This window comes from Diabrotica virgifera, chromosome 1 (genome assembly GCF_917563875.1).
Source record: "Diabrotica virgifera virgifera chromosome 1, PGI_DIABVI_V3a".
Taxonomy (NCBI): Eukaryota; Metazoa; Arthropoda; class Insecta; order Coleoptera; family Chrysomelidae; genus Diabrotica; species Diabrotica virgifera.
The window spans coordinates 177539475-177555253 of record NC_065443.1 but is presented as its reverse complement, the minus strand read 5'-3'; the positions used below and the strand labels follow the sequence as shown (position 1 = coordinate 177555253).

Here is a 15779-nt window from a genome sequence, read left to right as displayed (position 1 = left end):
GCAGTTTTAACCTAAAAATAAAAAAATGAAATCACATTTTTTGCGTTTACCTCGCTACAACTCTGTTCTATTTTAATATTTTTTTCTGAAATTTTTACAGTATATAACTCTAACATTTCTGAAGACAAAGGTACCTGCTTCAAGTTTTATTCTTATCATGATAAAGGTTATGAATTTTTCAAAAATAAGGTGCGGATTTGTGCATTGCAAAGTTTAATCGCAAAAGTTGTGTGACGAAGTTTAAAATTTAGCTTCTTAATCACGTTTACTTGAAAGTAGAGAGTACAAAGAAGTTTTCTGGTAAGTTTTAGATCAAAATATTTTATAGAAAAAAAATACTTTTATATACTACTATAAAAACTTTTAATGTCGACATTGGAAAACCCCAATATAACGCTTATTTTTTTAGGGACAGACAATCTAGGTCTAATTAATTAAACACGATATTTTTAGAACTTTTTTGCTTCTTGGTACTTTTTCGATAAGCTTGTGTTTATCGAGATATTTTGAATATTTGTCGAATCCACCACATATTTGTATATGGTTAAGTACGATTATAGAGACCTGTTAATGATCTGAAAATTTATTTATACCTTACATTTTTAGGTATATTTTGAAAAAGAAGCCACATCTCGATAAAAGGTGACTTATCAAAAAAAGACTAGAAGGCAAAAAAGTTTTAAAAACACTGTCTTTAACTAATGGTACTACAATAATAGTTTAATTGGAACGTACCCAAACATTTGGGGGGTTTAAAGGAACAAAACCCCAATAAAAATTTTATGTGGACATATTAAAAAAGAATGTTGTTCTGAAGCTGTTTGCTTGTGGCATTTTTATGATTAATTATTTATATGGGAAATAAGCCACAATTAAAATGAAAAAAATAATTTTATTAACGTTTCGACGCCCAAATCGGGTGCCGTTGTCAAAATACAAAATATTACTAAAATAAACTAAAGTGTTGTTGCTAAGCAAAAAAAATTCTTCTAATAATTTATTTAATCTCACTCATTTATATTGGCAATTCAGACATATATTATACATTTTAAAGTAGAAGACTTTAAAATGATATTGCCAATATTTATGAGTTGCGTTCCTGGGACGACTTACTGAAAGATAGTTCATTCGATTACATGAAATTAACCCCAACTCAAGAATATCCGTCATAAAAAATTATAGCATGTGATATGTCTTTAAAAAGACAACCAAATGCAACGACAGTAAAATTCTCGCGTTAGAGACTTCATAGTAAATCACAAGGGAAAACCAGGAAAAACCCTGTGATACTATCCCGACATCGTAAGTATTTGGTCTTACATTAATTTACTCTCAAAAAATAATACCAAATTCTGACTTGTAACATGTTTAAATTATAAATAATATTAATAATACTAGATATATAAGTAATACTAAAATATAAAATATGTACTAGCTCGATATTATTGACTTACTAATCTTGGTATTTTCTTTCTATTGACTTCCTCTTTCAGTATGGGTAACCACATCCTATGAAGTCTCTAACGCGAGAATTTTACTGTCGTTGCATTTGGTTGTCTTTTTAAAGACATATCACATGCTATAATTTTTTATGACGGATATTCTTGAGTTGGGGTTAATTTCATGTAATCGAATGAACTATCTTTCAGTAAGTCGTCCCAGGAACGCAACTCATAAATATTGGCAATATCATTTTAAAGTCTTCTACTTTAAAATGTATAATATATGTCTGAATTGCCAATATAAATGAGTGAGATTAAATAAATTATTAGAAGAATTTTTTTTGCTTAGCAACAACACTTTAGTTTATTTTAGTAATATTTTGTATTTTGACAACGGCACCCGATTTGGGCGTCGAAACGTTAATAAAATTATTTTTTTCATTTTAATTGTGGCTTATTTCCCATATAAATAATTAATCATTAAAAAAGAAGCCGCATCTCGATAAAAACTGGCTTATCGAAAAAATACTAAGAGGCAACAAAGTTTTAAAAACGTTGTGTTTAACTAATGAGACCATAATAATGAATTAATTGGAACGTACACAAAAGTTTGGGGGGGTTTAAGGGGACAAACTCCCCATAAAATTTTTATGGGGTGGACAAATTACGCTATAATTTTGTTTTAAGATATTCCTGTCATAAGAATTTCACATGTCCATTTTCAATAAAAACTTTCTAATAGTTTTCGATATATTGAAAAAAATCGATTTTCATTTTGTAATTTCAAAGGGCTGTAACTTTTTTTATGAGCACATTTGTACTAAGGTAAGCTAGGTCCAGTCAAACTATTTTTGACCCCAGAATGTGTGGTATAATTTATGACCATTCTTTGCGGGACACTCTATATATATATATATATATATATATATATATATATATATATATATATATATATATATATATATATATATATATTATATATATATATAATATATATATATATATATATATATATATATATATATATATATATATATATATATATATATATATATATATATAGTCTTTTAAGTCCCTTTTACCTTTAAGTGTCGGGACTGACACGTCTTTTCACGTGTGTACAAATGTTGACCACTGTTTCTGATTGTATGTTAATCTGCTTGCTTCTGCTATTGTTTTTCCCTTCCTTTGGATGATTTTAGCGACTACTGCATCCCAATCTTCTCTAGGTCTTCCTCTATTTCTTTTCTTTTGTATCCCAGCTTCCCATATTTTCTTCACCGGTATGTTGTCTTTTATTCTTTTCATGTATCCCCACCAACTTAGTTGTTTTTCTTCAATATATTCAAGTACTGATTTCGTCTTCAGATCTGTGCGTATATCTGTGTTTCTCATTCTGTCTCGTGTCTCTCATTGTCACTTCTCTAACTCTTCGTAAATACTTCATTTCTAGGGCTTGTATCTTACTCTTTAGATTTCTTGTTGGTTAGTATCCATGATTTACAGCCGTATGTAAGTACTGGTCTATATATGGTGTTGAATACAGTTAGTTTGGTTTTTCTTGTGATTTCTTTCCTGTTTAAGAAGCTATTTTTATTTCATGAAATAGTTTTGAAGTTTTACTAATCATCTCTTCAACATCTTTGTCCTGCCTTCCATTATTTTCAATTGTAACGCCTAAGTATTGGAAATGGTTTACTTGTTCTATTTCCTCTTCATTAATTTGTATATTTATTACGACTGGTTCTTGCGATATTGCCATGGTCTTCGTCGTATGTGTATTTATCTTCATACCCTGTTTACATAACGCGTGATTCCACGCCTGCAGGTTATTTTGCAGGTCTTTTTTTTGCGAGATAACAACGACATCATCTGCGAATAGTGCGAATGCACATTCCGAAATGGTTACGCTATTGAGATTTCTGTAACCTACATGCAATTTCTTTAGTTAAGGTGTGCACTCTTTCATGATTTCGTCGAATAATGCTATTTATCTACTAATGTCTGGTAGATGGTAGATGGTCATACTGTGATCAGGTGTGCACTTTTAAGCAATTAAAAAAAGTGATATGTTTGGTTTTCTTTGTGATTGGTGAAAATTAATAGAATGTAAAAAATGTGCAAATATCAGTGCTAGTAAAGTAGATATATGCCGTTGCTCTTTAAGTTGACCTACACACATTTTTTTTTAAATATTGTTAATAACTTAGTTCCTAAACTTTACGAATTCAACATGCATGTACCTAACATTTTTCGAACAATAAATTTAAGTTATTAAAACTGAATCACTTGATCTGATAGTCATCATAGACAGTATGAAAATACCTACTCTGAGAATAGTACCTAAACAAACGTATTTTGTAAGTCATAAGGATGTAAGCAAGTTATCCTTTCAATGGTCATTTGATAAAATTGAAATTTTTTCAATGAAAGCATCATTTACTCGGTAGAAGGCCAATCCACCTTCCCAATAAGGATACATTATTAACAGAAATAGAGATATTGGGGATCGATAACTGAGGATAATTGAGGAGAGAGAAGGATTAACAAAAATAAAAATGATAGCATAGAGAGAGTCAATAATAAGCGGTTAAGGAAGTAGTGAATGTGATTAGATTAGATAAACTAAACAAAATGGAAATAGTCTCTGACGATAGCAAGTAGTTGATCTGGCTAACATGTTTGTAAACATAAAAGTAATCTAACGCAGATGCAGAAAAAGTACTTACAGAAGATGTTGGAAATTAATAGAAAGAAAGATGAAAAATTGTGCGCCCTATATATCAACTACTACTGGTATTACTAGTACTACCTCTGGAAACAGGAAAACTCAAATTGTCCTACAAGTTTTTTGTTTAAATGTTGGTGGGATAAAGTCTAAACTAAAGAAGTTTGATTTTTTTTTCTTTGGAGTTGCATGACTACGGGCCCTTCAAGGCTCATTCGCCGATTCACCAATTTTGCTCATTTATTTTACAATATCTTTTTCTATACCTATCTACTTAACATTTTTTATCCTACTTATTCTACACACTTTATAAGGAATGACCAGTGGTCAGTGGAAATACCACATCAGGCAAAAACACAGGTTTACTTATATAATAGATTTTAATTTCGATCTTTACGTTAGTTAGTTTATAATTTGATTTTTATATTTTTAATATGTTCTATAAATAATTGCATTAATTCTGTATTATTAATTTGTGATAATATATATGTTAAATTTATTGGGTGTGTTTTTACAACTGTATAATTTACTTATAAACATATTTATACTTATTTATTTGTATTAGAGGGTAATTTAAAATCATATGTTCAGCATCACCTATTTCTCCACATTGACAATATGGATTGTCTCTTAAATGAATTTTATGTAGATATGTTGGAATCAATGCATGGTTAAATCTTAAACGGCATATTTGTCTCACTGCGTATTTTGGAAGAGTTGTCATTGCAAACCATGGTCTTGATGGTACATTGAATTTCTTTACAGTACATACCTTTTTTAATTTCCTCAAATTCTTTGCTTCTGATTATTTTATATATATTAGTGCTAATATTCTTAATTTCTTCAGGTGTACATTTGTAGTCAATATATGTCCCTTCTTTTAGAGCCTGCTTAGCTAAGGAATCCACGAGTTCATTACCCATAATTCCGCTGTGTCCTTTGACCCACAATAACCGTATTTTTTTAAATCTGTATTTAATTTGTTAATATTTTTGATTATTTCCAAAATAATATAATTTACTTTGGAAGTTATCTTCAGGTGCTTTATTTTTGACAAAGCGCTTTTACTGTCACTTATTATAACAATTTCTGAATTTGTGATAATATGTTGACAATACTTCAAGGCTTCTAGTATACCTATTAACTCCGCCGAATATATGTTTGTGTTTATATTTAATTTTACCATTTTTTTATACTTTACTTGTGGATCATATATTGCACAGGCTGTTCCCTTCTTGTTTTTTGATGCGTCGGTGTAAATTTGATATGAATTTGGTACTAATTCTTTTATATCTGTTTCAAACATTAGATTTCTTATTTGATTTGGATATTTCGAATAATCTCGAAGGAAATTTATATCTATTTTCATCGTTTCTTCGAATTTATAGGTATAGCTTAGGTTTATTGATGTAGTGTGAATATTTTCCTTGTACTTGGCCAATTGTTTAAAGCAGTGGTTTTCAATGTTTTTGAGCCATGTACCACCAAAATGCTTATAATTATTTTTGGTACCACCTAACTGAAGTATCTATGGAGGTAGGTAATTTAATTAACTACGAATATGCTGGATTTTGGCTGTGGTTTCGCGTTTTGTGTACCACCGCACCCAATGAAATGTACCACCAGTGGTACATGTACCACAGATTGAGAACCCCTGGTTTAAAGCATTCTGAATGAAGTTTGATTAGAATATTATATTATTATTTACAATTTTGTGTTCAAGTTATGATGTGTTAATGTTTAAATCATGGGTTTTTCCTGTTTTTCTCATAATTTTCAATGAGATGGTCTTTTTAAAGAAAAATATTAACAACATTAATTTGAAGTCATCTATTTTATGTATACTATTATATGTATATCTGAATTATCAATATTAATAAGTCGTAAGATAAAATTAAATTATATTAGAAGGTATTTTTATTTTACTAAGTAACAAAACAACATTACTATGTTGATAGCTGTGAGGTTAGATATTTTATAACAACTATTGTACTGATTCTGTAAAAATAAAATAATTAAATAAACTACTATATTTCAGTTTATTTCAAGATGCACTAGAAATAAACAAAACAGGACACGTTGAATGTTATACGGAGCACTCCAAAATCATGATTGCAATGTATATACATACATTGTTTGAATCCCAAATCATGATTTACAAAGTTTATACGTTGTGAATCATGATTCGGGAGTGCTCCTGGTAACATTGAAGTGTCGTGGTTTGTTTATTTCTAGTGCATCTTGATTGTGAATTTAGTATAGTTTTTGAGTTTGTGCAGTAAATAAAAAAATGGATATTTTCTACTTACTTTTCCTATATATAGTAGTTCTACAGATCCCCATGTGTCTGCAGCCCAATGTACCAGTCCGGAGCCAAAATCAGCAGTGACGATTCCACAAAAAGCAGCAACGAGAATGGTACTTAATTTTTCTAAGTGAATATAATATACGATAAATACAAAATTTATAACCATCAGGGTTAGACATATTCCCACGCAGATGACTTCTTGCGTTCTTTTACCTGAAAATAATATAGAATTACATTAATACATCTCAGTTATTTAACAATTTCATTTTCGGTTAAGAGGCTATATCAGGGCTTCCCAAAATTATTCGTACTGTGACGCCCTTGGGACTGTGCTATTTTTTTTGAGACGCCCCTCAACCCAACCCCCAATAATACTTAGAAAATTTAGTACTAGCCTAGTAACAGGTTATAGTTATAACAAAAACACTATTTGACCATTTATAATTTTTATTAGCAATTAAGAACGAAATCAAAACATAGGCACAAAACTAAAAAGGGATATTTATTTATATAACTGGCTGGTTAATGTGAGGGATGTGCTTGCTTTTTTGAGCACAGCTTGTGAAATCGGGACTCCAGTTTGGAAATTGCCACTCTCATTCCTTTTTCTAAGTTTATGTTTGACCTGTACTTGTTTTTAATTACTGCAATTGCAGAAAAGCCCCTTTCGCACAATAATGTATTAATACGAAGTGGCAAATGGTAATAAAACCTTTAATGCAGCAGTGCCTGATGACATAATATTCATGAGAAGCTGAGCTCCAAAATTCAAATAGTTTGTCCTTGTCGTATTGAAGCTCTAGCCTGGAATCACAGGACAATTTTGTCAGTTGTTCTTCTTCCTCTGTTGAAAGTGTCGATGGTGTGGATGACTGGAAAGGGTTTCTGACCCAGTCATATTGCTCCAGATTTTCGGGAAAATATTCATATCCTGCAATTGGCAGAGAAAATTACAGAGTTTCAGAAGAAGTTGCTCTTATGGAAGAGAAAATTAGAAGATCAAGAAATTTACTGTTTTCCAGCCTTACAAGGTATTCTACAAGAAGAATCGATAGAAATCCTCGATCCCGCTTTAAAAAATATGTTTACACAACACAATGAATTCTTGGTGATATATATCTTTCGTTATAAAGACGGAAGCTCCGCCACTCGCAAATAAATGAGTGGCTCTATCGTAGTTGTAACCAATAAAATTTTTTAAAGAAGGATTATGAGCTGTGGTAAAATTGGTTTCCCGTAAACAAAGGAAATCGGTAGAGTGATCAGATATAAGACATTGCCGGTGTTCCAGGCGAGGATAAAAGTCATCTCAGTTCCACGGGATTAGCGTGAAGATTAAGTGCATCCCCTATTTCTTCAGCCGACGGGTCTGGAACCATATCTGTTTGGTCTGGAATCAGCGAGCATATCTGACCCGTTAACCTTACTTATAGCTCCCCTCTGGCACTTCTAACTGCATTCCATGGATTGGTTGGCCGCTCGGCCGCCAACCACCTACGGTGGAAGGTCACGAACGAGTATGAAAGCCGCGTTGAGTGACAGTAGAATGAGCAATGTGCATGACAGCAGGATGCCTTACTGGTGGAATGATGAAATTGAAAGACTAAGAAGAGAGTGCATCACGCTACGCCGACAAATGACAAGAACGAGGAGTAGAAGACGGGAAAAAGTAGCGAGAAAGAAAGAGAAAGAGTATAAAGCTTTGAAGAAGGATCCGAGTAGGACGATCCGAGCCGAGAAGAAGAGGCACTGGAATGATCTGTGTAGCAAGTTGGATGAGCACCTCTGGGGGGACGGGTATAAAATCGTAATGAAGCATTTTAAAGCGTATCGTCCGTACGACATACCGCTGGACGAGAAGCTCAAGATTGTCACAGAGTTATTCCCGCCCGGAATTTGACATGGCGTGCGGAGGAACGTGAATGCGAAGCGAGATATACCCTTCTCTCCGGAGGAACTCGCTTCGGTGGTGGAGTCCCTCAAGTCGCGCAAGGCTCCCGGTCGGTCTGGACGGAATACCGCCAGAGGCGGTTAAATGTCTGGAGAGATTGGAGCCTGTGTAGCTTTTGGGTCACATAAATGCTCTGTTTGAGGCTCAGGTGTTTCCCGAGCCTTGGAAAATCTCTAGGCTCGTACTCCTACCGAAAAGTGTCAGAAAGTATCGGCCTATTTGTCTTCTTTCGAGCATAAACAAGCTGTACGAGAGGATGTTGCATGAGAGAATCGAAGTCTCCCCCAGAGAGATCCGGGGGATTGTCCCAACGGCACTACGGATTTTGTAAGGGTAAGAGCACGGTTGATGCGATGATGTAGGTGTTTCGAGCGGTGGAGTGGAGTGGAGACCGCAACAAGTGGGTGATTCTGCTCCTCTTCGACGTTCGAAACGCGTTTAATTCGTTACGGTGGTTCTCTGTGCTAGGTCCTCTAGCGGCGAGAAACTGTCCCGCATATTTGATGAACATCGTGTCGGACTATCTTCCGAGAAGAACATCATGGTAGAGAGAGGCGTGCTCGCAGACGTTGCGGCTGGGATGCCTCAAGGGTCCGTCCTTTGCACGTTGCTGTGGAACTTGGCTTACGACAGGGTCATGCACTGCGAATTCGGAGAGGGTGTAACCCCCTTCACGTTCGAGGATGATTTCGCGGTGCTGGTAGCAGTGCGGGATAGGGAGGAACACCTATGAGACTCCGTATGAGTCTCGCGGCGGAAAAGACGGAGGCGGTAATCCTTAAAGGCCCGAGAAAGAGAGATGGAATGGTGTTTGTTCGTGCGGGCGTGCGGATCACTCCTAAAAAGTACGTTAAGTACTTGAGAGTTGTCTTACATACGATTGGGAATAGTACCCCAAGTAGCAATTTGTCGACGCGACAACGTTGTCTACCGCGTGGCAACGTTTTGTTACAACGTGGTTATTGCCTAGAAGACGACCCAATTCTGCACTAATTTGGTGGACGATTTTTGAGTTGTCTTGACGTTGCCTAGGCAACCTTAAGCGTTGCATAAGACAACTGAAGCGACTATAAAAAGTGCCTGCGTGCAATGGTTGCTCAAAGAGTCGGACTGGTTATGTTTTTTTACCTATATAAAAAGTAAACTATTTTGACATCATATCAGGTATTTAAATTTATATAATTACATAAATAAGGACTTAAAGAAAATTACCTGATGTGAAATTTATAAACGCATCTCAGATTACCGTCAAATATGGATATTCCACCTTTAAAAAACACACGCGCTCATTTTTTATCACCTTTTTAACAAAAAATATGTAAATTTAAAAAATCTAATTTTAATATAAAAGCCAGAATTTATGTTAAAGATGTTTTGTATAAATTTAATGTATTGATGGTGCTTTTAAAGGTATTAGAAAATGCCTGCATTTTTTATATTTTGTGTTTTTATTTTCTTTACATCCCAAAAAAACCAAAATGGTGCATTAAACAACATTACCAATATTACTTAACATATACCTTATTACCAACCATAGACGGATGAGACAACCGAGAAGTCCAATCGCCGACCAAACACGGCCTGGACCGACTATCCCAACCACTTTAGAACGCACTCTCTTATTGGGCGACAGAGGTCATGTGACCAGTGCAATGAAGTGCATCATTCTCGTTAACAGCGTTGCCACATTTAGTAGATATCTACTGTTTGGTATATTTTTGATATTATTTAAAAAATTCTAGTAGGCAATGTTTTTTATTAGATGTTTGGTATATTTCAATATTTTGTTATCACTAAAATAAAATTTGCTTTTTAATAGTATTCACCCCATTTCTAAATTAATTTTCAGACATTTTGTTACAATTTCCCAATGTCATTACCGAAAATAAGATTCAGGACGTAGATGATGATAATAGATGGACAGAGAATAAACGAGGCGGAAACGGCGGGTTCGTTGGGAAAATATTCCCATGAGATATTTTTGCATAATCACATTCGTGAGACATCCCAGAATAAGGTTCAAGAAGTCGCCCATGAGAAAAGTGGGCCAATTTTTTTTTAACAATTTTTTTTAATCAAATTGCAAAAATAAATATTTTGGCCCGGACTAATTTTTTTTAGATTTTTTGGACCATTCTGGACAAAAAGGTCTCGTATAATTTTTCTCTAAAGTTGATCTTTTTCGAGTTAGAAGCAAGTTAAAATTTGAAAAACGCGAAAATGGCCATTTTTAAGGCTTAATAAGTCGGTCAAAAATTATTATTTTGAAAGTCAGAAAGTGACTAAATCAAAGTTTAAAGTCTCCGTTACATGATCCCGAAGAAATCTGTTTCATTAATTTACTACTAAGCTATTATTTTTAATTAATAACAATGAGTGGTTGTATCGTATTGACGCTGCTGTAAATATGAGTGCGAGGACTGCTGGAATAGCTTCTCTCTCGCACTCAGCATTTACAGCCCCGCACACGTGAATGGCGCTTATTATTATTACTTAAAAATAACAGCTTAGTAATAAAATAATGACAAAAATTTCTTCAGGATCTTGTAGGGGGGGCTTCAAACTTTGATTTAGTCATATATTGACTTTTATAATAATAACTTTTAACCGAGTTATTAAGCCTTGAAAATCGCCATTTTTCGTTTTTTTCAATTTTAAATTGCTTATAAGTCGAAAACGATCAACTTTAGAGAAAAATTATTAGAAACATTTTTTGTCCAGAATGGTCCAAAAAATTAAAGAAAAAATTGCTCGGGCCAAAAATATTGATTCTTGCAATTTGATTAAAAAAAAATTGTTACAAAAATTGGCCCACTTTTCACTTGGGCGACTTCTTGAACCTTATTCTGGGATGTCTCACGAATGTGATTATGCAAAAAAAATTTATGGGAATATTTTTCCCTTCGAACCCGCCGTTTTCGCCTTGTCTAGAAATGAACCTGGTAAATACCAGATCTAAATAAGGAAATCTTCATATAATTGGTTTGGAGAATTTTCAAAATGATTGTAACGCTCGGTTTCATAATCAGTTTTTTAAATTTTAAGTAAGTTGGTACCTCTACCTTTATCACAATTCATATATGGGTAAATGTCAACTTTAAAGTGAACTTTACTTAATGTTTACTTTAAGTTGATTATGAAATCGGGCGATTTTGACAAGTAACCGTTAACACAGGTTTTACTGTATTTACAGGGCCTAAAAAGAATCTACTGATTTCTATTGATTTTTTGAAAGCAAAACTACTATCCGCTGCAAGATAATTCGGATGGAATTCAGACAAAATATGTACAAAAAGTACATATTTTGTCGGAGTTTCAGCCACATTATCATGCAACGGATATAGTACTGAAAGAGTAAGAACTGGCCTGGCAACCCTGTCTAGCAAAGCTGATACAAAGATTAGAGCTTATCAAATCTACTGATAAAACAATGGACAATGGAGAAACCAGCTAATAAAAAACAAATAAACAGGTTGTTAAATAAATCGAAAATTTCCAGCAAAATAAAATATAAAATAATAAGAAAAAAGTAAGGTTATAAAGTAAATTCTTTTTTTGCTCCTGAAGTTGCCGTAAACGTGTCACATATCTATAGAACTATACGTAAAGGCCCTGTGGTCGTGAGAGACAACTACCTAGTCGGCCAGAAAACCCATGGGCGTAAATTAGTTTAGCATTATAACGTTTTTAAGTAGTTGCGATTGTTGAAAAAAACTTAACTGTGATATGTAGTTGTCACAATAGTAATAACTTAGTTGCCCATATAACTAAAGATATTACTTAACGTTGTAACATCGTAATGTCAGTCGGGTTAGGGGTCGTTGGCCGAAACAACTGAAAATGCTCTCGGGCAACGTTATATACAGTGCATTTGTTTGTACTGACAACCAATGCGTCGAAAAATTGCTACTTGGGACGTCCGGGAGGTGACCCGTAAGGCAGCAGAAAGAGCGGCTGTGCTGGGGAGGGTACTAATATCTTGATTTTTTATTTTTATTTTCTTTTACAATAATTTTGAGCAGGGCCGGAAAACCCATATGCCCATTTGACTACAATGTTATATAGTGTGCAATTAAACGGTTATATTACAATAGTTACATACTAAGCAAACTAACTAACTAACTAAATATACCAAACCATAAGTAATACCAAGTGTTTAGTACAAATTAAATGTTCAAATATGGAGCAAACGGTCATCCAGTTTATTTTTGAAAATATTGACAGATGGAGCATCTATGATCTCAGCCGGAAGGCTATTCCATATCGAGAACACTCGATTACAGAGAAAAATTGTCTAGTTGTTGTTAAAAAAGTTTCCTTTTTAAACTTGAGTTTGAGGCCACGAAGACGATTGTTATTGTCTAGTATAAACATACCCCTCATATCTCCAAAGTTGTATTTTACTATCCGAAACGACGAAACGTAATAACTAAATTGCCTCGAAGTCGACGTTGTTCAAATGTAGTGAGATTATCCATATTCAGTATTTCTGTATACGTAGGTCTTGAGCGACCATAAGACATCCTAGTGCACTGCCGCTGTACATTTTCGAGAATATTACGATCGCACAATACCGGACACTAAACAGTTCCGAAATATTCCAGAACTGGTCGAATGTACAGTTTATACAGATGAACTGAGTTCATAAATGATACTTTCGCGAACGTTTTATTTAGTAGATATAATTTACTGTTAGCTTTTTTATAAATTTGCAAAATATGTTTCGACCAACTTGATTGTTATTAATTATAACACCTAGATCATTATGTGATTTCACTGTTTTTAACACGCGCCCATTAATAGAGTAAGGAAGACACGGATTATTTTTACCCATGTGAAGAACTACATATTTGTCCACATTAAGAGACAGCATTCAAGTAGAGCACCATTCCGATATGCAATCAAGGTCATCTTGTAGTAACTGAAAATTTACGGAGGGATCGGAAAATAGCTTCGTGTAATTTGCATAGAAAGCTTTGTTACATTTATTGTAAAATTGTAGATTACTGGAGTATGCTATGAATAAAAGTGGGCCCAAAACTGATCCTTGCGGTACCCCATTCAAAACCGTTCACTCAACTGAGAAAGAGTCCCCAACTCTAACACAAAACTTTCTATCTGTTAAATACGCGTCGATCAATTTCAGTAATTGACCACGGATACCAAGGTGTTCCAATTTATGTAATTGTCTTCTCTTTGGAACTAGATCAAAAGCTTTAGCAAAATCGAGGTAAATAATGTCTACCGGGGCTTTTCTGTCTAATGCTCTTGACCATTCATTGGCATACCAGAGAAGATTCGTATTGTAGAACGTCCTTTGACAAAACCATGCTGATGTTCTGGTATAACCAGTTCATTTTGCAGAAAATCAGAAATTCTCTCAGCAATAATAGATTCCATTATCTTACATATTATAGGTGTTAAGCTGATAGGACGGTAGTTATTAGGATCCAATTTGTTTCCCTTTTTAAAAATCGGTGTTACAGATGCGGTTTTCCATATGGGAGGCAAAATATGTGTATTGAATGACAAGGACATAATTACATATAGTGGGTAAGCTAAAGCATCGGAACATTTCTTTAAAAATAAAGAAGATATTAAGTCGAGACCAGAAGATGAATTATTTTTTAGGTTTTGAAGATGGTGTTTAACTTTTTCATGAGTAATGATTATATTTTCAAGGGAAGAAGAAACTCGTGAAGAAGTAATACTAGGCAACTGATGATTAGTGAGTTCGACAGAGAAAACCTTAGAGAAAGTACTGGCGAGAACTTCGGCATTCTCATAGTTATTTTGGGATATATCACCATTATCTTTTTCCAGTAAAGGTATAGAAACTTTTGTTGTCAACGAAGATCGAATATACTTGTACAGTTTTTTACAGTTATTACTATGTGGGGGATAAACTCTCGTTGTTGGTCACTTAGAGTATGGAGCAGCAGGCCTACGTCTCTCCGATGAGACTCCAATAAGAGTCGAAAATCGTCGATTTAGAGTGCTGGAATGCGCTCCGTATTCTAAGTGAAAAATAAGATTGTTTTGCCTTTGCATTGCAACCGAATAAAAATGGTATACATTTTAATTTTTATATTAGTATTACTCCTATAGAGTAACTAGGTCCATTTTCCGTTGGAACTTTACCAAGCTGCAGACGGGGGTTGTGAATTGCATAGTGTAGAATTCCTTCCCTTTCGTCTTCACTGCAGCATCCATTTGGCTTGCATATTGTAGAAGCCTTGGAGGTGTAACCAGGGAAATGGACCAATAAGATTTCAATTTAAAAATCTTTTAGTAATATTTTTAATATTTTTCAATATTAATAATGTGGCTATTAGGATTGAAAAACTTTACCTTTCAATTGCCAGATGACGTTAGTCACGTAATCCATTCACGTCAGTTGCGGTGTGGGGGATAAACTCTCGTTGTTGGTCACTTAGTATGGAGCAGCAGGCGTACGTCTCTCCGATGAGACTCCAATAAGAGTCAAAAATCGTCGATTCAGAGTGCTGGACTGCGCTCCGTATTCTAAGTGAAAAATAAGATTGTTTTGCCTTCGTATTGCAACTGAATAAAAATGGTATACAGTTTTATTTTTATATTAGTATTACTCCTATAGAGTGACTAGGTCCATTTTCCGTTGGAACTTTACCAAGCTGCAGACGGGGGTTGTGAATTGCATAGTGTAGAATTCCTTCACATTCGTCTTCATGGCAGCATCCATTTGGCTTGCCCATTGTAGAAGCCTTGGAGGTGTCACCAGGGAAATGGACCAATAAGTTTTCAATTTAAAAATCTTTAAGTAATATTTTTATTATTTTTCAATATTATTAATGTAGCTATTAGGATTGAAAAACTTTACCTTTCAATTGCCAGATGACGCTAGTCACCTAATCCATTCACGTCAGTTTCGGTGTGGGGGATAAACTCTCGTTGTTGGTCACTTAGAGTATGGAGCAGCAGGCTCTCCGATGAGACTCCAATAAGAGGCGAAAATCGTCGATTCAAAGTGCTGGACTGCGCTCCGTATTCTAAGTGAAAAATAAGATTGTTTTGCCTTCGCATTGCAACTGAATAAAAATGGTATACATTTTTATTTTTATTACTAATGCTATACTCTCTTCGTAGGCAACACGAGTTCATGTAGAGATTTCTTTAAATCATTTTCAAAATGTCGATGAATTAGTAAATCCTCTATACGATTTGTACGTCTATATTTGTTCCACTACTTGATCAGATATATTAATTCCCCATCCCCATTAATCCAAGGTTTTATGTTATTTTTGTATATAGTTTTTTTGAAGGTACATATTTTGGTTTTTGCAGAGATTAACAACGTGTAAGAAGAACTTA

General features: G+C 34.2%; 1 protein-coding gene across 2 annotated transcripts in view; it reads right to left on the bottom strand.

Annotated features, from left to right (window-relative positions):
• The window catches only part of LOC126881647 (plasmanylethanolamine desaturase), a 749932-nt gene that overhangs the window by 108013 nt on the left and 626140 nt on the right, over positions 1-15779 (bottom strand). For both annotated transcript variants that reach the window (XM_050646023.1, XM_050646027.1), the window contains one exon: positions 6480-6691. In XM_050646023.1, coding sequence (XP_050501980.1) covers positions 6480-6691 — 212 coding nt within the window. The remainder of the gene's footprint in view (positions 1-6479; positions 6692-15779) is intronic.